Source organism: Bos grunniens, chromosome 3 (assembly GCF_055505025.1).
Source record: "Bos grunniens cultivar Pamir isolate PY7600 chromosome 3, Bosgru_T2T1.0, whole genome shotgun sequence".
NCBI lineage: Eukaryota > Metazoa > Chordata > Mammalia > Artiodactyla > Bovidae > Bos > Bos grunniens.
This window is the reverse complement of record NC_141167.1, coordinates 1571340-1596380: the sequence shown is the minus strand read 5'-3', so window position 1 is coordinate 1596380 and position 25041 is coordinate 1571340. Positions and strand designations below refer to the sequence as shown.

General features: G+C 60.6%; 1 protein-coding gene and 1 long non-coding RNA gene across 25 annotated transcripts in view; one reads left to right on the top strand and one right to left on the bottom strand.

The window, feature by feature from the left end:
• Positions 1–319: 319 nt before the first annotated feature.
• On the top strand, positions 320–2348 carry LOC147374795 (uncharacterized). Its single transcript, XR_015161439.1, has 3 exons — positions 320–502; positions 1127–1226; positions 1967–2348. It is a non-coding gene; the product is annotated as an uncharacterized LOC147374795 (long non-coding RNA).
• A 6816-nt stretch (positions 2349–9164) lies between these two features.
• The window catches only part of KIF1A (kinesin family member 1A), an 87002-nt gene continuing 71125 nt past the window's right edge, over positions 9165–25041 (bottom strand). For 13 of the 24 annotated variants that reach the window (XM_086394147.1, XM_086394151.1, XM_086394158.1 and 10 more), the window contains 11 exons: positions 18989–19103; positions 17615–17748; positions 16773–16834; positions 16425–16570; positions 15839–16039; positions 15317–15394; positions 14589–14713; positions 13717–13869; positions 12969–13161; positions 12100–12218; positions 9165–11820 (listed from right to left, as the gene is read on the bottom strand). In XM_086394147.1, the coding sequence (XP_086250273.1) occupies positions 11778–11820; positions 12100–12218; positions 12969–13161; positions 13717–13869; positions 14589–14713; positions 15317–15394; positions 15839–16039; positions 16425–16570; positions 16773–16834; positions 17615–17748; positions 18989–19103 (1369 nt within the window). In that variant the 3' untranslated portion in view covers positions 9165–11777. Of the gene's footprint in view, positions 11821–12099; positions 12219–12968; positions 13162–13716; positions 13870–14588; positions 14714–15316; positions 15395–15838; positions 16040–16424; positions 16571–16772; positions 16835–17614; positions 17749–18988; positions 19104–20244; positions 20269–25041 lie in introns of all 24 variants that reach the window. The other 11 variants (XM_086394145.1, XM_086394148.1, XM_086394157.1 and 8 more) reach the window with 1 other exon arrangement.

Genomic DNA, 25041 nt, shown 5'->3' with positions numbered 1-25041 from the left:
CCACACCCTGCAGCGGCCAAGGCAGCGGGCGCAGGCAGGCGGAGGGGTCACTGGGGAGGGCCCCCGGGGAGACAGGCGGCTGGTCCCAGCCTGCCCCTGCAGAAGGGGGAGGGGGTCCTGAGCACAGAGGCCACGGCCTCTGCAGGCAGAGGCCTCACGGCCAGCCACCGCTGCCGGGGAAGGGGTCCAGGTGACGCCCCCTCAAGCCCACCTGGAGGCCCCCGGCCCTGCACCCCTGCTGCTCTGTCCCTCACATCCCTGCAGGCCCCCTCCCTCCTTCCCAGGAGCTCGACTCCAAAGATGAAAGTGAAAGTCGCTCAGTCGCGTCTGACTCTGTGCGACCCTGTGGACTATACAGTCCATGGAATTCTCCAGGCCGGAATACTAGAGTGGGAAGCCTTTCCCTTCTCCAGGGGATCTTCTGAACCCAGGTCTCCCGCATTGCGGGTGGAGTCTTTACCAGCTGAGCCACCGGGATGAAAGAACTGCCCTCCAAATCAGGGTGAGTTTCCTCCTGAGGAGCTCGGCCAGGCCGGGAGCTGCAGGGTGCCCCGCGTGGGAGGCTGAGGGCCGGGCCTGGCCGCCTTCGCCGCTGGCCGCGCCCACGCAAACCTGCCTCCTGCCGCAGTGCTGGTCTCCGCACCTGACGCCTGCTCCCGACGGCGCCCCAGCTGGGGACGCATCTCCCCGAGCAGGTCACTGCACTTCTAACGTGGGGGGCTCGAGACCAGCTGAGGCTTCTGTTCTGCCCCCACAAGCACTCCTGCTACGCAGAGGGGCCCTGCCATCTGACGCCCCCATCCCCGCCCCCTCACAGGTCTGATGTCTTTTCCCCACCAGGCACTCATCCCCGCAGAGCCCAGGCCTGGGCGGGGGCGGGGGCAGAGACCTGCAGCTTAGGGACAGGAGCTGAATGTTTCAGCTGTCCTGGCAGACGACCTTGGGTTCAGAACTCTCCCGGGAAGTGGGAAGGCGTCTGGTGCCCCCGCCTCCCCACCCCCACGCCCCGGGAAAGGGGTGAGGCTAACCCAGCAGGAAGGTCCTCAGGGCCTGACCTCACCCAGGAGGCAGACACGCCCCCAGACTCCAGCCTGCCGGTGGGGTGTCTGTCTTTCCCTTCTGCCAGGTCCCCACCCCCTCCAAGGAGCAGGGAGCCTTTGGGACTGAAGCCGGTGATAAAAGAAACTCTCACGGACTGAGGAGCTGGGAAGTCATTCTGCTTTTACGTGAGTTAAGTTGTCTTAAAATTGATTTTTATTGGAGTGTAGTTGCTTCACAATGCCAATTTCTACTGCACAGCACAGTGAATCAGCTATACATACGCATATATCCCCCCGAGTCAACTTGAACTTGAGGCCAACTGGAATAGCCTGTTTGTGGCCCAGCAAACATACATTATACATGCTTTAATTATTAAAGGAAAGGGCGCAGTGGGAATGTCTGTGGCTTCCCTGGCGGCTCAGCGGTAAAGAATTCACCTGCCGACACAGGAGACGCGGGTTTGATCCCTGTGTCCTGGAGATCCCACGTGCCTCGGGGCAACTAAGCCCGTGCCCCACGCCTACTGAGCCTGTGCTCTCAGGCTCGGAGCCACCGCTGCCAAGCCGGTGTGCTCTGCAGCCCGTGGGCCCCGGCAAGAGAAGGCGCCGCACTCGGAAGCCCGAGCACGGCAACTAGAGAGCGGCCTGGGCAGCAACGAACGCTCAGCACAACCAGAAGTAAATGAATAAATAAAAACAGAGGGTGAGATGGTTGGAGGGTATCACCGACTTGATGGACACGAGTTTGAGCAAGCTCCGGGAGTTGGTGACAGACAGGGAGGCCTGGTGTGCTGCAGTCCATGAGTTTGCCAAGAGTCAGACACGACTGAGCAACTGAACTGAAAAAACAAAGAACGTCCAAATTAAAGACAAAGGTTAAATGCTTCCCTTCCTGGCCCTTCTTTAACAATAAGATTCCCTCCCAGGTGCCGAGGACACGCTGACTCGCTATGGAGTATGTGCTGGGCTGTTTGGAAACTTGAAGGGACACAGGGCTTCCCAGGAGGCACTAGCAGTAAAGAACCTACCTACCAACGCACGAGAAGCAGAGATGAGAGTTGGATCTCTGGGTCGGGAAGATGCCCTGGGGGAGGGCACGGCAGCCCGCTGCAGCATCCTTGCCTGGAGAATCCTGTGGACAGAGGAGCCGGGTGGGTATGAAGGGACACATCCCTGACTTGTTCGACGTTCTCTGTCCCGACGAGTTATAGAACCGCTCTGGAGCACTTCCTCCGAGTGATCTGGAAGCTCTTTCCTGGACGATAGTCTTCCGTTTGGGTTCAGTAAAACCCTCTTCTCTTCCTGTTACAGATTATCGGTTGTCTTCGTGGACCCCGCGCTTCCTCAGGCTCACGCAGAGCGTGAGTGCCTGCGGGGACCTCCCGTGCACCCTGGAGCCCTGGGCCTCCGCCTTGCCCGTTGGCCACCCATGGCTCCCCCGTGGGGCCTGGTCTCCAGGCGGCCACGGTCTGCCCAGGTCGGAACACACAGAGCGCGTGACCACCAGAAATCCTGCCTGGAGTTGGCCGGTGATCCACACTGAGTCAGCAGCCTGAACTGGCTGTATTTCTAGATACTTCATACTTTTAGATAAAACGTAAATGGTGTGCAGCACACCTGTCTTGAGAGTGAACTCTCACCCATGAGACGCATGCACAGATGCAGGGCACCCATGCCTTCACCCCGGCGGGAGCGGAGCGCACTCTCAGGAAGTCCCGTCCCTTCCAGTGGGCCCCGCCCCTGATCAGAGGCATCCGCTTCCTGCTTTGGCTCATCGGAGGCTTGGGGACCGTCCCATGTAACCCACGTCCTGCGTCTGCCCTGCGTCTCCACGTGGGGGCCGGCAGGGAGGTGGGCTGGTTTTGTTTCCTGTGCCAGAGTTTTGTTCCCACTTAATTCCGAAATGGAATTCCGTTTCATGAGAACCACAATTTCTTAATCCATCTTTCTGATAATGAACAAACATTTGGGTTTCTTCCATGTTTTCCCCTACAATTCAAACAAAGCTGCTCTCAGTAGGTTCACGTAAGTCCTTGTAGACAAACGGTTTTGGTTTTGGGCGGGTGGTAAGTAGCTAGAGCATCTTCTAAATCACAGGGCAAGACAATACTTAATTCTGTGAGGTTCTCTGGCTACTTCCCACAAGGTGGTCGTAGCATTTACGTTCCCAGGAGCATTCTAATGGCAGAAAGTGAAGAACTTAAGAACCTCTTTATAAGGGTGAAAGAGGAGAGTGAAAAAGCTGGCTTAAAGCTCATCATTCAGAAAGCTAAGATCATGACATCCAGTCCCATCACTTCATGGCAAATAGATGGACAAAAGGTGGATACAGGGGCAGATTTTTTTAGGCTCCGAAATCACTGTGGACGGTGACTGCAGCCACGAAATTAAAAGACGCTTACTCCTTGGAAGGAAAGCTATGACAAAACTAGACAGCATATTAAAAAGCAGAGACATCATCTTGCCAACAAAGGGCCACACAGTCAAAGCTATGGTTTTTCCTGTGGTCATGTATGGATGTGAGAGTCGGAGCATCAGGAAAGCTGAGCGCCGAAGGATTGACGCTTTTGAACTGTGGTGTTGGAGAAGACTCTCGAGAGTCCCTTGGACTGCAAGGAGATCCAACCAGTCCATCCTAAAGGAGATCAGCCCTGGGTGTTCGTTGGAAGGACTGATGTTGAAGCTGAAACTCCAATACTTTGGCCACCTGATGCGAAGAGCTGACTCATTGGGAAATACCCTGATGCTGGGAAAGATTGAAGGTGGGAGGAGAAGGGGCTGACAGAGGATGAGATGGTTGGATGGCTTCACCGACTCAGTGGACATGGGTTTGGGTGGACTCCGGGAGTTGGTGATGGACAGGGAGGCCTGGCGTGCTGTGCTTCATGGGGTCAGACACGACTGAGTGACTCAACAACAGTAGGAGCAAGATAGGAGACGCTTGGTGTCCACAAACTCGATGCTGTGAGGATTCCCGCAGTCTCTCCTCCTGGTGTCTGCTCCCTCTGTGGTGGGAAGCTGCATTCCCTTGATGACAGGTGATATGAGCCACATTGTCAGGAGCCTACTTATTGGTCATTCAAATGCTTTTTGTTTTTTACTGAGTTGTGAATCTTTTTCATTATTGAGTTATAATAATTCTTCACATGTTCTGAACACAAGTCCTTTGTCCTGTAATTGTTTTCCAAGTATTTCCTCCCAGGTCCTGTTATGCTGTGCTTAGTCGCTCAGTCATGTCCGACTCTTTGCGACCCCATGGACTGTATCCCCCCAGGTTCCTCTGTCCATGGAATTCTCCAGTCAAGAATACTGGAGTGGGTTGCTCTGCCCTTCTCCAGGAGATCTTCCTGACCCAGGGATCGAACCCGGAACTCCTGCATTGCAGCAGGATAGAGTCTCCTCCTGGATTGGGGGAGGATTGGGGGTGGTAGAGTCTGCCCCCAGAGAAGGAGACCCAGATTCAATGCCTGGGTTGGGAAGATCTCCTGGAAAAGGGAATGGCTACTCGCTCCAGTATTCTTGCCTGGAGAATCCCATGGACAGAGGAGCCTGGTGGGATGTAGTCCATGGGGTCTCAAAGAGTCGGACACGACTGAGCGACTAACACTTCCCTTCTTTACCATCTGAGCCACCGGGGAAGCCCAGGTCCTAGCCATTTCTTGACATTGATAAGTACTTGTAGAAGTTTCAGCTCTGTGTTTTGCATTTAGGTCCAAGATCCATTTTGATGTAGCGTCTGAATGTCTGTGAGAAGTGTAAGATCTGTGACCAGATTCTTTAAAATGCTTTTTGCTCGTGGGCGTCCCTTTGCTCCAGCCCCATTTGCTGAGAGGATTGCCCTGGTGCCCTTGAACGGCCTGTGTCCTTTGTCAAGATGAGCTGACTCTGTGTGTGTCCATTTCTGGGCTCTCCTGTACCCTTACTACTTGTCTGCTCGTTCACCGGCATCACACTACCTTGACTTGTTGCGCACTTGTTTTTATTTAATTGTGGCAAGCGGGGTCTTCGGTCTCAGCTGCAGCGTGCAAACCCTTGGTCGTGGCATGTGGGGTCTCGTTCCCCGACCACGGATAGAACCTGGGACCCCAGCATCGGTAGGGTGTCTTAGCTGCCGGGCCACGAGGGCAGTCCCTATCCTGAGTTTTAAAAGCTAATGGGCAGTCTTGAAGCTGGGTAGTGTGAGTCCTACAAATTTGCTCTTCTTCAGTACTGTGTTGGCTCTTCTGGGCCTTTGGCCTTGACATATACATTGTGGGTTCAGGTTGTCCCTATCTGGCCGGCGCCCCAGCAGCGTTACTGGGGAGGCTGAGTCTGTGTGTATTCTAAGTAACTCCAATGGTGTCCAACTGTTTGTAAACCTGTGGACTGTAGCCTGCCAGGCTCTCCTGTCTATGAGAGGCAGGTATACTACGGTGGGTTGCCATGCCCTCCTCCAGGGGATTTTCCCAACCCTGGGATTGAACCCGAATCTCCTGCATTGGCAAGCGGGTTCGTCACCGCGAGCACCACCTGGCAAGCCCTCCTGAGTCTGTAGCACCAACCAGCAAAGCTCACGTCTTTGCAGAAGCGAGTCTTGCAGTCAGTGAACACAGAATGTCTATTTACTTATAACATTGATTCATCAGAATTCTGTTGTTTTCTACATCAGATCCTGAGCATATTTTGTTTAATTTTTACCTATCTTTAAAAAAAAAAAAAACCTTATTTCTCTCCTATAGTACTATAAATGGTGATTTTAAAATTTCAAATTCCAGCTGTTTGTTGCTGGTACACAGGCAGGCCACTGACTTTTAGTTTTGATTCTATATTGCCCCACTTGGGGGCAACAATAAGTAGTTGCTTTAAACATCTGTGTATCCATTTCTCTAAGGCACACTTTGTCATTTCTCTGTGGTCGATGCCCAGCAGTGGGACTGGTGAGTCGTATGAAAGTGTGCTCTTAACTTTCTAAGGAAGTCCCAAACCCTTGTCCGGAGTGACCGCAGCTTTTCCAGTTTCACAAATAGTGAAGCATTCCAGTTGCTTCTTCTCACCAACACTTGATATTCTCAGGTTTTTCTTCTTGTTTTTGATTTCAGCCCTTTAAGTATGTGAGTAGTGGCACAGTTTAGCATTTTTAAGTTGGGTTTTTTTTTACCTATCAGAGACTTTGGAGGATTCTTAATGTATTCTGAGACAAGTCTTGGGCCAGAGGGTTGATTGGCGAATGTCCTCTCCGCATCTGCAGCTCGTCTTTTCATTTTCCTTCACAGAGCAAAAGCTTCTTCACTGTCATAAAGTTCAACCTTGCATTTCGTTCTTTGGGAATAGAGCTTTTGGTGTCACGTCCAACAACACCATGCCTGCTTTGTATCTTGAAGTTTCCTTGTAATATTATTTTCTTCTGGAAATTTTATAGATTTAGATTTTCCATAACATTTTGAGTTACTTTTTGTACAAGGTGTTGAGTTTATGTTCATTTTAAAAGACGTGTCGGAGTCCATCTGTTCCAACATCATTTGTTGAAACGTCTATCCTTTCTTCGTTGATTGCTTTTGCATCTTGTAAACAGCATCAGCTGGTCACACTTGCGTGTGTGTGTGTGTGAGCGTGTGCATCCACTTCTGGGTTCTCGCATGTGCTGCACTGATCTGTGTGTCTGTTCCTTCACCGATACCACACCGTCCTGGACTCTGGAAAAATGGCACAGCTGATCTCTGTGGGTCAGGAATAGAGATGCAGACGCAGAGAACACATGTGCGGACATGGGGCAGGCGGGAAGTGGAGTGTGGGACGAACCGAGAGATCAGGACTGACGCACACACCACCAGGCGTAAAACAGACAGCTGGCGGGGAGCTCAGCTCGGTGCTCAGTGAGGCCCTAGAAGGACGGGATGGTGTGGTGCAGCCCAGGGAGCTCAGCTTGGTGCTCAGCGAGGCCCCTAGAAGGACGGGATGGTGGGCGTGGGCTGCGGGCAGGCCCAACAGGGAGGGTGTGTGTGTGCATGTGGCTGATTCACTCTGCTGTACAGCAGAAACACAGCATCGTAAAGCAACCAAACTCCAATTTAAAGAAAGACCACACTGTCCTAACCCCTGTAGTTTCGTGGGTCAAAATGGATATTGCGACTTTTCTAACTTTATTTTTCTGTGCCAAATTTGTTTTAGCTATTCCAGCGCCTTTACTTTTCACGTAACTTTTAGAATCAGGTGGTTGATATCTACAGGAATTTTGATTGAGACCATGTTGAATTTAAAAGTCAATTTGGGGAGAGATGACATCTTAATAAATATTGAACCTTCTAATTATGAATATAACTCTTCATTTCACTTAGGTCTTTATCTCATCGGTGTTTTATTATAGGTTTGGCATATTGATTTTGCATGTATTTTGTTAGATTTATACACATATAGTTATTTTTGCTACTGCTATAAATGCTTGCTTAGTCGCTCAGTTGTGTCTGACTCTCTGCGCCCCCATGGACTGTAGCCCGCCAGGCTCCCTGTCCATGGGATTCTGCAGGCAAGAACACTGGAGAGTGTAGCCGTTTCCTTCTTCAGGGTATCTTCCCGACCCAGGAATCTGCATTGCAGGCGGATTCTTTACCATCTGAGCCACCAGGGAAGCCGCCAATACAAACGGTACAATTTTTTAAAGTTTCAACAGTTTATTGCTAGTATATAAAAATAAAATTTGTGTTTGTATTTCTGTAGCTTGTAATAATGTATAATGGAAAAGAATCTGAAAAAGAATATACATATATGTGTGTATCACATACATATATGCATATGTAACAGCGTCACATTGGTGACCACCTGAAACGTACTGAACTGCACTTTAATGAAACGTAAGTGAAATGAGCGTTTGTATACTGATGTTGCACTCTGCAGCCCTGGTTAGCTCAGGCGTTAATTACAGCAGATTTGTGGTATATTCCTTTAGGACTTCTGCCTTGCGAGCCGTTCTTCTCTCCTGATCTGTGCACCTGCTCTCTCCTCATTCGCCTTACTGCCCTGCTTAGGAGCTCCATTACCTTGTTGAATCGGGTGATGAGAGAGGGCGTCCTTGTCTTGTGCCCGGTCTAAAGCGTTAGGTCTTCATTTTTTGCTGTTAAGTACGATGCTAGCTTGGGCTTCCCAGGTGGCGCTAGCGGTAAAGAACCCTCTCGCCAGTGCAGGAGACATGAGACTTAGGTGTGATCCCTGGGTCGGGAGGATGCCCTGGAGGAGGGCATGGCAACCCACTCGAGTATTCTTGCCTGGAGAATCCCATGGACAGAGGAGCCTGGCGGGCTACAGTCCATGGGGTCACAGAGAGTCGGACACGACTGAAGTGACTGAGCACTCACACACACGATGCCAGCTATACATTTAGTGCAGACACGCTTTTCCACGTTAAGAAGTTATCTTCTATTTCAAGTTTTGATGAGCAACGAGTATTGGATTTTCATCAAATGCTTTTTCTGCGTCTGTAGAGATGATAATGTGATTTCTCCTTTGTTAGCTTAAGTGAATTAGAATGATTAGCTCTTGAGCTGAGCTTGCATTCCCAGCATAAACCCAACTAGGCCATGGGCTCCTAGCCTTTCTATGTACCCCAACATTCAACTTGGTGAAATGTAGTGTGTGTCGCGTGCTGCGTCGCTTCAGTCGTGTCTGACTCTCTGTGACCCCACGGACTGTAGCCCGCCGGGCTCCTTTGTCCATGGGATCCTCCAGGCAAGAATACTCGAGCGAGTTGCCGTGCCCTCAGTGAAATGTTACTGAGGGTATTTGTTTCTATGTTGAAGGAGGACACTGGTCTATGGTTTCACGGAATGTCTTTGTCCAGTTTTAGTATGAGGTAACACTGACCACGTGAAAGGACTTGAAGTTGCCTGGGCGTGAGGCTGGTGCAGGGCTGGCGTGCCCGAGGGCACCTGGAGCTGCTGAGACAGCTGCAGCCAGTGCTGAGGGAAGCGGGCAGATGCTCCCGTGACAAACACCACCTCGCACCTCCCACCCCTCAGGGCTCTCTCCCCTCTCCGCCTGGCCGCTGGGAGGCGCGTGCTATCTCCAGACACTGCTGGACAGTTGGCCCTGCGGCTATAAGGCCCCAGCAAACAGACCGACACACGAGTAAAGCCAAGCGGGGACCCTCGGGTCTGGTGTTGCATAAAGAGCTGTTTTATTTCTTAACTGGACAGAGCTTAAGTGCACACACGGGACAGGAGCCAAGAGCCTAACACTCGGGTTCAGAACATCAGGGGCTAATCGGTACATCGGGATGGCGGTCGCGGTGCAGGGGCCACACGAGCACGTATGTACAGGCCACGGGGGCTCGGGGGGCGGCCGGCCGCGGGGGGCCCGGGTCTGTCCTGGGGATGAAGGGGGGGGCCTCTGGGGTCCCCGCGCTGGGGGAGCTGACAGGGACCGGAGTGGCAGCCTCGTGCGCGCTGGAACTTCAGTGGCGTTCAGGGACCCTCCTTGGGTGTCTCGCCTCATCCGGCCCAGAGGCGCCGAGGCGGATCAGGACTGACGGGAGGTCGCTGCAGTCACCCTGCCGTGTGTGTGTGTGTGTGTGTGTGTGTGTGTGCGCGTGCACGCGCATTGTCAGAGAACAAAACGCTGGCTTCTTATGAACAGTCACTCAGAGCACTTGAAGCGGACGGTCTCTCAACACCCGCCTCTGGCCCCCAGCCCGGTCACCGGGGCCCAGACTCTCCCTCCCGGGGCTCTGCCCACGGCCGCCGAGGAAGGCGTGCCCCCTCCCTGGAGGGGCCACAGGGCCGCCCCCAAACTCACGGCAGCTGCAGCCCGAGCAGCCTCAAGCGCCAAAACAAAACTTGTCCGAGAGAGGTGGCTTCCGACATCGTTCCCTCCCCTCGGGGACACAGCTCAACCCCACACCTGACCTCCCAGCCTGCGCCCACCCCTGGGGACCCCCGGGGCCTCCAGACTGGCCCCCATGTCACAGACGGGATGGGGTCTCGGACCGCCTCTGCTGGCTCCCATGGCACCCGGCCCAGAAGAGCGGCTTTCCCGACCGACGCGCAGACAGAGTTCTCAGGCCCAGGCTGAGAGGAGGCGGTGACGGGCAGGGGACACCCTGACCGCCAAGCTCCCACCGGGACGGCAGGAGGCCAGGATGCAGTGGCCGTGGGGGCCCCCATGGCTGTGGGGGCCCCAGATGCAGGTGAGTGCCTCAGGCCCGCTCCGCGGGGCAGGGGCTCTGCAGGCTGGCTGGCCCCAGGCACCCTGCCCCCAGACAGGACCTTGGACCCTGACGAGGCCGCGGCCTCAGGCTGGCTGACCTGAGGGGCTATGGCCCGGGCCCTGCGCCCCAGTCTCCCCGCAGGACAGCGGGGTGCTCAGGACTGACCCCTAGAACTCACCCTTGCATCCTCCCCTGCCCACGACCTCGGCTCAGTGATGGTTCCGGAGCAGCCGTCAGCCTGCTCTCTGCATGGCCTCCAGGGACCCCGGAGGGGCTCAGGCTCCCGGTTTCTGGACGGCGTTCGGTCCTAGTCTAGACCCTCAACCTCTGCCACCTGCTCTGGGCGCCGCGGAGTGGACGGGCCTTGTGCTATGGCTGCTCTGCCCTGAGCTGAAGAGGGGCTGGCCGTGTCTCTGGGAGGAGGAAGAGCTCCTCGAAGACCCTGGGCCGGTGGGTTCCCCGACCAGACCCTCAGCCTGGGCAACCCTGCGCGGTCCTGGGCGACCCTCGAGCACAGAGTCTGAAGAGGGGACGAGACGGGTATTGTCACAAGAGGCCAGAACCAGACCCGGAGACACCCTCGGACACACGAAAAGCCGCCTGGAAGACGGGTGACCCAGCGCTGGCACTGGCCACCCGCACCGGCCGACTGGAGTCTCCCCACCGGGACCCCCTGAACACTCCTCTCCTGGTAAAAGAGGGGTCCACAGCTTCCTCCCCTTGGCAACCTGGGGCTCACCCCGCATCTTGCCCCTGCCCACGCTGCCCACAGCCCCTCGCTGCCCGGACCACTCGTAGACCCAGCCCCGCCCCCGGCCGGCCCGGACACCGGGCACCACCCTGACCCTCTCACCCCAGACTGGGCGCCTGGGCTCCCCCCGCCTGCTCCCAGGGGTGCGCGGCCAGTGTCCCCGACAGTCACGGCTCAGGGGCTGCCGTCCGGGTGAGACACGCGCCCTGCTGGAAGGGACGCACCTGCACTGCTCAGCCTTCAGGCGTCACACCCCCGACACACACGCGCACGCACACACACACGGGCCCGGGGCCAGGCCGGCCCTGCGTGCGTGCGGACCGGCCTCAGCTCCGGCCGGGGCCGTGCATCCCCGTGGCTCCCGGGGGGCCGCCCCGACCCGTCTGTCCCCAAGAGGCTTGGGAGGTGTGTGGGAACAAGGGCGCGGGTCCGTCTGAATCCTACAGGTCTACGTGAAGGCATTAGAAATAAATACTTATAAATAGAACACAGTCTGATCGTTGACGTCTGAGGGGACTGTCTCAACGTCACTAACTAGTGTGTGTTAATTATGAGTCTGTCTATGCTTAAAAAAATATGAGAACGGCGGCGACGCCCGCGACTCCTGCCCCCCGCCTTTCTGGCGCCTCCCAGCTCCTCCCACCCGGGGCGCCTCCTGCAGAAAGAACGACACGCGTGGCCTCTGCTGGCACAGGTCGTGTGGCAGGTCCCCGGCAGGGCGGGCGTCCCAGGAGGCGGGCGGGGCTGGGCGGCGCTGACAGATGGCGATGACGAAGACGGGAGGCGGGGCCGGGCTTGCGGGGGGCTGGGCTCAGACCCGCATCTGGGCAGACCTCCTTCTGGACAGCTTGGACCTGCGGGCCGAGAGGAGCGGTGGTCAGGGGGCCATGGGCGCCCGCAGGCTGGTGTGAGGGGCATTGCACGCACACCCCTGCCTCCCCAACCGCCCGGGAGACAGTACCGTCTGCCTCCTGCCCCTGGGACCCGGTGGGAGCAGCCCCCGCCCCCGCCCCGCCCCCACAGCCTCCTTTAAAGCATCGCCCGCTGGACCCAGCGGTCCCGACATAGAGGCCACCTCCCGCCGGCCGACTGCGGGCTCCGAGGCCTCGGGGACCCTCCGTGGGCCGCCGTACCGGATGGTCCCGGCCAGCAGGGGGTTGAAGGCGTACAGCCAGTCGTGCATGTCCTTGTCACTGCTGGCCTGCAGCAAGATGCCCCTGTGCTCCGTGCACACCGCGAACGTGTTGGGGGTCTGCAGAGGGAGCTGCTGTGAGGGCCAGGCCTCCCGCTCAGCCCGGGGCGGCCGTGGCTCCGCGGGGGTTGAGAAGGAGACCCGCGGGAGGGTCAGGGCCGTCCTGACCTCCCATCCAGACGCCTCTGCAGGCGGGACACCCTGCGCCTCTCGTCCCGTGGCCACGCCCCAGGTGGACTTGTCACTGTTCCGCATCCCCAAGGTCCCCTCCCTGGGCCCCTGGCTCAGCTGTGTGCTTGGGGCCGTTAATCCCGCCTCTTCTCTCAAGCCTGAGCCCTCGGCGGGGTGGGCGTTGGGGGTCAGGCTGAGCTCACACCCCCCACCTTGAGGAACCCCGGGCCCCAGCCGGGAGGACTCAGAGCTCCTCACACACAGGCCCAGGCTGCCGCCTGCTCGGAGAGGACCTGGGGGAAAGCCGGGGGGCAGGAGGCTGCCCTCCTGGGCCCAGTGCCCTGCTGGGCCTGCAGGGCTCCCGACACCCTCTGTGGGTGTCTCTGGAAGACGCACGGTGTCGTCAGCCATCTGGGGCATCCTTGGCACCAATGCTCGACCCACCCCTCACTGCTGGTCATCACCAGGACGGCGCGCCTCACGGGTGGGCAGAGGGACCCCGGAACGCGAGAGGCTGAGCCCGACACCCCCACCCGTGACATCCACTCACACTGCTTCGGCCGAGCGGTGAGGGGACGCGGCCCTCGAGGGGCTGGGCCCGGCTCCCGCCCTCCCCGCCAGCCCGCGGCTGTGGCGCACCTTGAGCATCGCCTGCTGGTCCTCGCTGTACTCCACCTGGGCGGTGGACAGGTTGAGCACGAAGCGCTCCACGGCATCCTTGTCGGTGTTGTACATGTAGGCGTAGGGCCGCCGCACCACCACGAAGCGCTTGGCCCAGCCGGCCGTGTGCGGCTCCAGGAAGTGCAGGTAGCCCTTCTTGGAGACGATGGGGCTGCGGGGCGGGACGCGTCAAACCGCCTCTCCAAGGCCTCCCACCGGCAACACCCCCACTTCCGCAGCCTCCCACTGGGCACAGCCCCCCGAGCCCCTGCCACAGCCTCCCACCGGCCCTGCCCGGTCCGCGGCCTCCCACCGGGCCCGCACGTCCAGGCTCTGGGCCACCGTCCTGTCCTCTATATCAGCTCCTTTTCCACCCCTGCCCTAGGTCTGGCTGGGGCTTGGTCTCCTGATTACAGCACAGAGCTGCCCCTGCCCCACATAGGGTGCAGTGCGGTCGGGTGGTGGGGTGGGGGGAGTCTGTTTGCCCCCAGCACTGCCCCAGGTCGGGGGGTGGTCTCCTGACTGCCTGCACTGCCCCAGGTTGGGGGGTGGTCTCCTGACTCCCTGCACTGCCCCAGGTCGGGGGGTGGTCTCCTGACCCCCTGCACCGCCTCAGGTCAGGGGGTGGTCTCCTGACCCCCAGCACTGCCCAGGTCAGGGCGGCTGCCGTCCCTGCAGAGGCAGAGCTGGGGTCCTCAGGAGCCGGCTGGGCAGAGCCCTCACACACCTGACACGGATTTCCTGGATGTCAGGCACCAGCAGGCGCTGGGGCTCCTTGTCGGCTTCCGCTGCCCGGGCAGGGGAGGGGAGCTTCTTGGCATCTACCTCGGGCAGGGTCTCAGGCTCCGGGCTGGCGGGCCGGGAGCAGGGCTGTGGGGTCCTGGGGAAGCAGAATGAAGCCACTGCAGCGCCAGGGGCACCTGGAGGGCCCGGGAACCTCGGCCAGGCTCCCTGGGGGCCAGCGTCACCCCCGGGACCGCCAGGGCACTCACCGGGGTCCACCTGCCGCCGGCTTCTTCAGGGACGCCCTGGCCCCCCACCCCCACCCCGAGAGAGCAGCTCCGCATCTCATCTCTAAAGTTGGGCCGAGGCTGACTCGGCTTCCTCAGGGACCATCTGCCTGGAGGGAGCGGGTGGTCCGCGGCCCGGCCAGAGGGGCCGACGTGCTGGCCGACACGGCCTGTCTCAGGATGGGGCCCAGAGGGCTTCACGCCTTTCTCAGTCAGAGAAAAAAGACCCCAAGGAGCTACAAGATCTGGGGGTCAGACGCGAGTGGTGGCAGCGGGGGCCCCACATCAGCAGAAGTCAGTGGACCCAAAGGCCCCGGGCCTCTGCTTTGCCACCGCTTCTCCCACTGTTCCATTTGCCACTGGGAAGGGCTTTCATTGAGCGTTTTGACCTGTTCCCAGCCTCATGGAAGAGCATATTTTAAATTTATGCTTTAGCAGAAAGTGGCCCGGGAAAGGCAGCGTGAGCCCTGCCCCGCTGCGTGGCCACCCCCAGACGCCGGCACCTCAAGCCGGCCTGCCCCCGCCATCCAGCCCCCGCCCCCGCCCCCCGCCGGCCGCGGTGCGCTCCTGCAGGCCGGCCAGCACCTACCTCAGGTCGGTGGCCCCATACCGGCCCTCGACCAGGGAGGGGCAGGTGGAGGAGGGAGTGAGCGTGGCGGCCCCCAGCGGGGACATGGACGGGTCCCGCAGCAGGGTGACCGACATCTCAGAGAGCTGCAGAGGAGATGGCGTTCTCTGAGCCAGCGCAGGGCCCCAGTGGGAGGGCACCTCCCACCCCAACGGCCGGACCCTCCTGCCTGCCCCACCCAGGGCTTCGGGCTCTGCCTCAGGGGAATGGGAGGACCCCTGGGCGAGGACCGGGGAGGGCACGTGTACCGTCAGCACGTGTAGCCCCACGGCCACGGCGAGAGAAGCTCTGGGCAGAGGGAGAGGCCAGCGAGAGGGCAGAGGGCAGGACCCCCGCAGGGCCGAGTGAGGGCGCAGGCAGGACCCCCCCGGAGGCTCCGTGCAGGGCAGCACAGGAGCTGGGGGGACAGGCCTGAGGCTGCCGGCCCCAGTGGGCTCCCGGGTGAGGACAGAAGCTAAGGAGGGGCTGGACTCGCCCAGGACAGGGGCAGTGGGGTGAGGCCAGGTCGGACGGCACTGCTACTGGAAACAGTGGGCAGAGGAGTGCACCTTGCTGTTGCCCTGTGCGGCCCTGACCTCCAGGCCCGAGCTCAGAGGCATCCCTCTGGGCTGGTGGAGGGGTGTCCCTAGGAAAACCCGAGTTCCCTCTTGGAGCCGACAGTCCCGCGGGCGCCCCCGCCCCGTGCCCACCTTGCTCTCGCTGGCGCTGACGCAGACGTGGCTGTGGGTGTACTCTCTGTTGAAGGAGTGGGTGAGGAGCCGTAAGCACTGTGGGCAGAGAAAATGCCTGGTCAGGAGCCCCCAGGACCTGGCTTGGATGTGGATGCGAGCGACTAGCCGAGGGGCCAGGCACCCCAGGAGGAGGTGGGCAGCACCCCACCTCTCCCAGGGGGTAGGGCCATCTGAGGAAGCCTCCTGCGGCAGGCTGGTGCCTGGGCAAAGGAGGGGGTGGGGGCACACGAAGTGCAGGAGGTCTTCTCCGTGGCCCACCCAGCGGGAGAAAGGGCCAGCTTTGGGGAGGTGGTGAGCTCCCCGTCAGTGTGAGTATTCAAGAGTGGGGGGCACCACTTGGAGGAGGAGGCTGTAAACAGTCCCTGAGTCCCAGTGTGGGTGGGGCGGGGTGGGGACGAGGTCAAGGTGACTCCAGGGCCCTGGGGCCCTCGGGCCCTCGTTCTCCCAGGTCCCCCGCCTGCAGGCTGGCCGGCCACCCACCTTGACAGCCAGCTCCCGCTGCCGCTCGCTGGGCGCCTCCAGGGATGCTGGCCGGGCCTCAGCCGTGAGCGGGGAGGAGGCACTGGAGGAGCCGTGGGCCTCGGAGTCTTCACTGGAGGCGGGGGACAGCGTCTCGGGGCCGGGCCGCTGGGCCGCCTCCAGCTTCTCTCGCAGCAGCAGGTAGTGCCTGGTCTTCTCCACCTGTGCGGGGCGCGAGCACGGCCTCACTCTGTGCCCGCAGGGTGGGGCGGGCGCCGTGGAGCCCACAGACCGCCTGCGCCCTAGTGCAAGCGGACGGACAAGCTCCGGGGGCGCAGCCTTGGGAAGGGCCCAGAACGTGGACGGACGCGGACCCGACGCCCTCTTTCCACCCACTGCTGCAGCCGGCGGCCAGTGCCCGCTGCTGGGCACGGGCTGTCCTGACCGGAGCCACCGAAGGGCTCGCGCCCCCCAGTTCTCTTCCCAACGTCTGTCTCGTCTCTGCTACACGCCCCCTAGTCTGCGGCTGGACCAAGTGCGCACGTCCCGCCCGAGCCGGGGCCGTCGTGAGGCTCTGAGCCCCGTGACAGGCGGGCCCGGCACTCACCTCCTGCAGGAGACTCAGCTTCTCCAGCTCCCACTGGTGGTCCAGGATGAGGCTGTCGCTACGCGGCCTCCAGCCCGCCAGGTTCTCCTCGCCGCGGACGTAGGCCACGGATGTGTCCAGCACCCGCCGGCGCCGCCGCTGCATGCCTGCATGGGCCACGGACGTGGCGTACCCCGCGGGGGCTGTGCCGGCCCCCACCGTCCTCCAGCCCCCCAGGGCCTCTGGGTGAGGGGCTCCCCCCACGGCAGCGTAGCCGAGGTCACCCGAGTGTCCCCCGTGGAGCCCTCTCCCTGACCTCCATCAGCACCCCCCCAACCCCCGCCCAGAGGGCGCAGGGCAGACGCCTACCTGGGCTGCCCGCGTCAGCCACGTGGCACAGACTCAGCTCGTACACGCCCGTCACGCGGTTGCTGTGGAGGGGGCTTTGTCACCCGCGTGACAATGGCCGGGCACCCGTTCACCATCACATGCACTCTGGGCACGAGTCCCACGGCCCGCACGCCAGGCAGTGGGGGCTGCGGTGTCAGGGTCCCCGTCCCAGACGCCCGCTGGGCCCCCTTTGTCTTGGGACCTTTGACTCTGCCTAGGGCACCCCACTAACCCACTCATGGAGGGGGGCCCACGGTCCCAAGGTGACCTCCTGGATGACAGGGTCACAGGGTCATGGCCATCCAGGACCCCACGCTCTTTCCTCCCAGCTGTGCCCCCCGGGGTGGCCACCCACAACACAGGGTGTGTGAGCATCACTGAAGGTGACCAGCAGGGACCCTGGGTGTCCCCGCTCCTGGGGCGGGATCCCTTCACTGCCTTCCTCCCCTCCTCCAGGAACGCAGAGAGCAGTAAGAGTGCGAGAGGACTCTGGGCCTGGGGTCTGACCCCCAGGTGCCGGGAGGCCTGGCTCAGCACATGCCCCTGGGGATGTGCCATCCAGGGTCCCTCTGTCCCCACCTCCCTGGGCCCAGTGTTCCCCCTGCCCAGCGACAGGGCCCCACGGCTGCTGGGGAGGAAGGTCACCCAGGACCACCCATGGGAGCCCCAGAGTGGACACACAGGCCTTCCTGCTACACCTGGCAGGTAGGCTCCAGCTCTCTCCCGCCCCCCAACACAACATCCGTGTCCCCACAAGTGCGCCAAGGCCTCTCCCGCTGGTCCAAGCGAGATGGGCCGGAGAGCGCTCCTGGCGGGCTCACCTCTCTGAGGCCCGCAGGCTCCCACTGCCGAACAGGTTGCGGATGGAGCGCGAGGCGGGCAGCTTGGCGTCGCGCGAGTAGAAGACCATGCAGAAGTCCTTGGTGACCACGGCCGGCTGCGTGCAGTTCTCCATCTGCGGGGTCAAGGGTTCAGTGCAGGCTCTCCCGGGCCGACCCAGCCCCCCGGCCTCAGCCCCAGACCCTCAGTGCAGGCTCGCCTGGGCCAACACAGCCCCCCGGCCCTCTCCTCCCGGGGCTCAGCTCAGGCTCGCCTGGGCCGATCCAGCCCCCAGCCTCAGCCCCAGACCCTCAGCGCAGGCTTGCCTGGGCCGACACAGCCCCCCGGCCCTCTCCTTCCAGGGCTCAGCGCAGACTCGCCAGTGCCGACCCAGCCCTCAGGCCTCTCCTCTCTGGGTTCGGGGCAGGCACGCCCGGGCTGACCCAGCCCCCTGGCCTCTCCTCCCGGGGGAGGCCCAAGAGCTGCACCACCCGCAGCCCCAGACCCTCCCCTCTCCCCCATCCCTGGGGCAGCCCCAACACAGGCAAGAGTCTCTGCCCCCACCCTGAACCAACTCCGGCTGGAGATGCTGGGTGTCCCTGCAGGACACCCCAACATCCCGGACACGGGCCTCAGCCTCCTCCCCGTGGAACCGGGGTGACACATGGCCCAAAATGTTTGTGAGGATCTGACTGGACCCTGTCTGTGCACCCACGGGCCAACCCTAAAGGCCACGGGAGGTCACTGCACGACGAGCGAGCCGCTGTCTCAAACAGCAGGTTCTCTTGTGTTCCCGAAACCCCAGGGTGACAACGGACAATGTGGACGTGTCCTGGGGTCTTGCTTCGGCGATGCCCTACCAGTGTTTGCTCAGCCTGAGCAAAGCTCACCCCACGGGGCGGTCACACTGGCCCCCACGTTACAGCCACAGTAACTAGACTCTGGGGTAGGGAGGCAGGGTGGCTGGGTACTTCTGTCTCCACCGCCCTGCCGGCTGCTGCACCCGTGAGAAATGCCCACACCCCCAGCTTCTCCTATGCTTCCAAGGGAGTCACAGCCAGAGACCCTTGCGATGGGGAAAAGAAGGCTTCTGTTCTTGTGCTGTCTGGAACACAGATGCAACGTCTGGTGGTGCTGCAGCCATCTTGCAACCCCAAGGACAAACCCACACACTAAAGATAGCGGAACTGACCAATGCTGAGCATTCCCACTAAAAGTACAGATTAAACTCAAGGACTCAAGAAGCCCTCTGGGAAGACAACAGGGTTGGCTGGGGTTGTGTGGGACTAACAAGCCCCCTTATTGTCCATTGTCCGGCAACTCGGGCTTGGGGGGGCAGGTGATTTGGGGGGAGGCCCTGGGCACAGGTTTCTTGCCTCGATATAAGCAGAGAGGGTCATGTAAATCTTCTCTCGGTAAGGGGTGACCCGGTTCAGCAGGAGGGAGTTGTGCATGGAGCTGTCCCACGCAGCCTCAAACTGGTAAAAGGTTCTAGAAGGAAGCAGAGGTGAGGTAGAAAGATGATGGAGTGTGGTGTGCTCTCAGTGGGGACGGGGACATGCAGACGGACACACGGAGACAGACGGACGTGTGGGCCACCTGCAGGGCGAGCCGCTGGGGCCGGGGTCCAGGGAGGACAGACCCCTCCTTACTCAGGACGGGGCCACCGGACGCCCCACCAGAGGGGGTCCTGGAGCGCTCTGAGCACCACCCTGGGGGATGGGAGGTTTCAGCCCAGGGTTCTGGAGCCAAGGCGGGAATGGGAGGGTGGAGGGGAGAGGAGCTGTGATCACAGGAGAGGCGAGGGACCCCCTGAGCCTGAGTAAGGAGGTGCACGGCCTCTCCCTGGACCCGAAGGGAGCCTGCCGGGCCTATAGAGCTCTCTGCAGCATCTCCTCCCCAACTGATCGCCCTGGGGGATGATGCTGGGGGTGGAAACCGGGGCGGCCCCCTGAAGACAGCACAGCCCCTGCCGCTGCGGCCGGGCCCCACAGAGCAGGCGGCGGGTGCTTCTTTCTGTCCCCAGTGTCTAAGTCAGAAAGTAACGACCAGAGCAAAAGCTCACCAGAGTGAGCGGCCAGGAGCCCACGCCACGGGCGGCTCGGGGCAGCCTCAGGGGCCAGACCAGTGGTGGCCTCCACTCCTGGCCGGCTTTCTTGTTACCCAACAGCTTCTGTTCTCAATTGTCCTAAACCCCTGCCTCAGTCCCGGCCTAAGAGTCGAGGACCGTCACTCATGAGCTGGGAATTTGCCTCAAGCCCTAGCGTGGCCGCTCTGCGGGCCCTGGCAGCCCAGCTTCTCCGGTTTCCACCCCGCATCCCCACGAAGACACGGCAGAGAACAGGTCAGCACAAGCAGGGCGCCGCACACGCCCCCGCACGGCCAGCCCCACCCGGGGTGTGGACGGCAGGGCAGCGACGCTCCAAAGGGGCCGCCCCTTCTCCGCGGCGCAGTCCGGGGGCACAGGAGAAGCAGCGGGACAGGGCAGGGCCAGCGCCGGGCACGTCACGAGGCAGACCCACAGGGAGGAGGTGAGGACAGTGGGGGGACCGGAGGGCGGACGGGGAGCGGGAGGGGAGACTGAAAACTGGAGAGGGCGGGCCAGCGGGCGCGGAAGAGAAAAGAGCTGTACCTAGTGTCACTTCCAAACGAAACGCTAAAGGCGGAGGCAGCCAGGACACACGTACACACACAGAAGAGACCACATGTCAGAACGAGCACCGTCACCCGGCCGGATACAAGCTGACTGACACGGAGCAGGCGGGCGCCGCACCACGCTGCCCATGGGGCTGCTGACCGCCATGCCCGGGGCCAGACACTACCCGGGGGGGGCGCCCCACTGAGTCCACAGGGTGGGGGGGCCCACACTGAGCACATGAGGGTGGGGGTCCACTCTGAACCCCCGGGGCATGGGGGGTCCACTCTGAGCACACGAGGGTCGGGGGTCCACTCTAAGCCCCCGGAGGGTGGGGGGGCCCACTCTGAGCCCCTGGAGTGGGGGGCCCACTCTGAGCCCCCAGCCTGGGCACTGGAGACACCCCCCTTCCCCGTGTCCTTGGGTTCGTCCCCAGCAGGACCAGCTGGGCATACCTGGAGCTGCCACCCAGACCCAGAGAGATGCCCTCTGTCCCCAGGGCCCCCAGTTGCCCCAGCTCTGAGGGGCCAGGCCCATGGGCAGAGCCAGAGGCCCACTGCAGCCCAGCTCGGAGCGATGCCACTTCACAGCACGTGACCTTGGGCTGTCAGCAGACACACCACGCCCTGCTTCCTGGTTGGACGGTGGTGGTCACTGTCCTGCCAGCTAAGTGAGCCGGTGTGGAGTGGAGGACAGCGCCTGCGCGCGTAGGTCAGGACTAGTCCTCGCCTCAGATGCTCCCACTGGCCCAGCACCTGGCTCAGTGCTGCCCCGTCGGCCTGCCTCAAATTTTGCTGAAGGACATGGAGGGCTTCCTTCCCTTGGCAAGGGCCCAGCCCACCCCAGCAAGGCGGGGCAGCGGCCACCTGCCCGTGTGGGACTCGGGCAGTCACACAGGGGCCCCGAGCTTGCTGGACAGGGTGTGGGAGGCACTGACTCGTGCCCCCTCAATGACATGGCAAGGAGCTCAGACCCAGCGGGCTCAGAGGGAGCCACGGTATACCCAAGCGGCGACTGGGAGGCAGGACCCCTCCCTCCCCGCCCCGGCCCCGGCCCCCATACCCAAGCAGGCGTCAGGTCACCCGGGAACTGCTGCCCCACCCCCCACAGCGCTGCTCCCTCTGTCTAAGCAACACTCAGCCAGACCCCGGTGCCACTAAGGGGGGCGGGTGGCCCAGACATGGGGCCTCTGGAGCCACAGCATCCACTTTACTGAGAACTGGTCAGGAATGCAGATTCCAGGGCCCTCACACCACGGAGGCAGAGATGCCGAGCAGGGCCGCCTTGAGGGCAGACAGTCAGCACTTCACGGTCAGCTCGCCCGTCATCCTGAGGACCCTCTGCACCCAGGCATCCTGGGGAAACTCTGAGCCACAGCAGGGCCAGCCCAGCCGCTCCCCTGGCGAGGCCTCGGGGCCTAGTCTGCCCTGCCAGCCACGCGCCACACTCCGGACCCTGCTTGAAAAGGGGCGGGCGCCCAGGCTGCACCCACAGCAGAGCCCCTGGCCATGCGGAGAATCCGCATCCGCACAGCCCTGCAGCCCTCACACTCCTCCATCCACGTCCAGGAGGCTCGGCTGACTTCCTGACCCCAAGTGAGCCCTCCAGGCGGGAAGGAGGTCCTGGATGAGGGGCCTGGAGACAGGACACCCCAGGTTCAATTCTGGGACAGACAGTGTGAAGCTCAAACAAGCAAGGGCCCACGTGGGGAACGCTGGACTCAGAAGTTTTGTTGGGACTCCGCTGGCGGTCTGGTGGTTAAGACTCTGGGCTTCCACTGCAGGGACACCGGTGTGACCCTGGTCAGGGAACTAAGACCCCACATGCCATGTTGTAGGGCCGAAATATAAAAATGGTTAAAAATAACAAGTTTAAAAAAAACTGTTGACAACGAAAATGTCATGTGTTGCAAAACATCCTCTCCGCCTCGTTTTCTGTTCAATCAGCGTGACTTTGTGGCCAGGCAGGGGTCCTGCCAGACAGGGTTCCATTCTCCTGGGTCTGTGTCACGGGAGCCCCTTAGTCCTGCCTCGCACCCTCTCAGCATATTCAAAAGCAGAGACGTTACTTCGCCAACAAACGTCTGTACGGTCAAAGCTATGGTTTTTCAGCTCATGTATGGATGTGAGAGTTGGACCATAAAGAAAGCTGAGAACTAAAGAATTGATGCTTTTGAACTGTGGTGTTGGAGAAGACTCTTGATCTCCTTGGACTGCAAGGAGATCAAACCAGTTCATCCTAAAGGAAATCAGTCTTGAATATTCATTGGAAGGACTGATGCGGAAGCTAGAGCTCCAGCAACACTTTGGCCATCTCACGCGAAGAACTGATTCATTTGAAAAGACCCTGATGCTGGGAAAGATTGAAGGTGGGAGGAGAAGGGGACAACAGAGGATGAGATGGTTGGATGGCGTCACTGAGTTGATGGACATGAGTTTGAGCAAACTCCGGGAGTTGGTGATGGACGGGAAGGCCTGGTGTGCTGAGGTCCATGAAGTCGCAAAGAGTCGGACACGACTGAGCGACAGAACCAAACCGAACTGAACTGCACCCTCTTGGGGCTGGAGGCCCTGAGGTGCTCAGAGGCCCAGGGGCTGCCCGGGGGGAGGTAGGAGAATCTCAGGGCTCCCAGCACGACTCCCTGGGCACTCTGAGTATGACCACCACCCCTGCTGCGATGGCCTGACAGGGCTCATTCAGACAACTTCTGACAAGCGTCACAGCCATGGGCGCCCATGGGCAGGCCCAGTGGGCAGCCTGGTGCGAGATTCTGCTGAGAATCTGCACATGAAGCCCCTCCCTCGAGGTGTCAACCAGAAACGCCTTAGGCTCTGGGAAGTACGTTTCTTGAAAGAGTCACCTTTAGAAGTGGCCTAGGAACTCAGGGAAGGTGATCTGAGCCCCCTGAATTGCAGCCAGGGCAGCCCTCCTGTCCAGTGGGGACCATGATCACAGAGTGCAGCCACGCGGCTAAGAGCAGGGGAACGGCCTTGAACCTCAGAGACGCAGCTCTGTATCTGGATGTGACTTTTGCACAGCCGAGCGGCGTCTCCTGCCACGCAGAGTGAGCACTCTGACCAGAGGGACGGAGGGAAGGGAGGATCGAGGGGTGAGGGGACAAATGAGCTCCTCAGCAGGCTCTGAGCTTCCTGGAGACAGACTCCCCCTGTTTAGTCTTTAATCCCTTTTGAACAATTGCAGAACGTGGCTCACGTGTGACGAATGAACGAATGAATGAGTGGGGTCGTGTCCCGTGTGACGGGTGAATGAATGAATGAGGGGGGGTCGTGTCCCGTCGATGGTGCAGCAAACAGGACAGAGAGGAGACTCTGCAAGTTCCCGACCCGGGCCTGTCCCGGGAGGCTGGGGCAGCAGCCCTCGGGGCACCTGAGCCACCTGTCTGGAGAAATCCGACCCTGTGCCTGCTGGGAGGGGTGAGGGTCACCGTGGACCACCCTCGTCCCCAGCCTCAACACCACCCTACTTTAGAGGGTCTCGTGGCCCGTTTCTGCCCCGGGCACTGGGAGCCCTGGGGCAGGAGAGTGACCCCGGGTAAGACGCACGGACGGGGTGGAAGGTAGAAGGTCTGACCCGCTCTTCGTGGGTCAGGCTGGGTCACCAGCTCTCCTCCTTACTCCCTACCGTGAGAGTGAGAGCGTTTTAATAACTAGGCTCTTTGCTGAGGAAGTTTGTGCTTTAGGAATATTTCAAATTAAATGCTAAGACTCTAGGGAGTCCTTTGGACTGCAAGGAGATCAAACCAGTCCATCCTAAAGGAAATAAACCCTGAATAGTCATTGGAAGGACTGACGCTGACACTGAAGCGCCAATACGTTGGCCACCTGATGCGAAGAGCTGACTCACTGAAAAGACCCTGACGCTGGGAAAGACTGAGGGCAGGAGGAGAAGGGGACGACAGAGGATGAGAAGGTGGGATGGCATCACTGACTCCACGGACAGGAGTTTGAGCAAGCTCCAGAAGCTGGTGGAGGACAAGGAAGCCTGGTGTGCTGCAGCCCATGGGGTCGCAAACAGCTGGACACAACTGAGCGACTGACCAGCAAGGCAGCAGTAAAAATAACCACACGCATTAACACAGCTCCGCGTGCAGGCCCTCCTTAGAGCTTGTCTGATTCGTCGCATCTAGTCTCACACGCTGGGGCAGCCCTCACAGAGTCCCCGGCCTACGGGCCAGACCGCAGGCTCCAGAAGGCCCTGCCACGCCTGCACATTCACACAGCCAGCCCGGCCAGCTTGCAGCCCCAGGCCCCACCCAACCCCAGACATCCGGGACAGGACCCTCTGCTCATCCCCAGAACCTCCCACCACAGCAGCTTCCCGCTGCGTGAGGCAGGCCCTAGCCCAAGGCTCGGGGCTCTGACCCCTCGCCCCTCCCAGCTCTCTGGGCCTCCTCTTGCAGGCCAAGGCCACTGGGGGCCCACGAGCCCAGGTCTGCAGCTGGGGGCTGGGGTGAGGTCCTTCTGCAGCCTGGGGGCTGGTGCTAAGGCCCTGCTGAGTAGGAGCCCCCCACCCCCACGGCCGTCTCCTCCTGGCCACGGGGAATGTTTCTATTTCATGAGGTACCTTCAGGGGGTGTCCTGGACCACGCCTCTATCACACCGGGCTGACTGTGGACACGCAAACTGGAACAAAACGCCCACACCCCTGTGTGATCGTACTGATGGACTCATCAGGGAAACAGCCCTGAAGTCGGGTCCCCTCCGGGGATGAACCCCAGAGCTCTTTTGAGAACAGGCAGACTGCAGGCTGCAGCCGCCACGGAGGGCCCAGTTT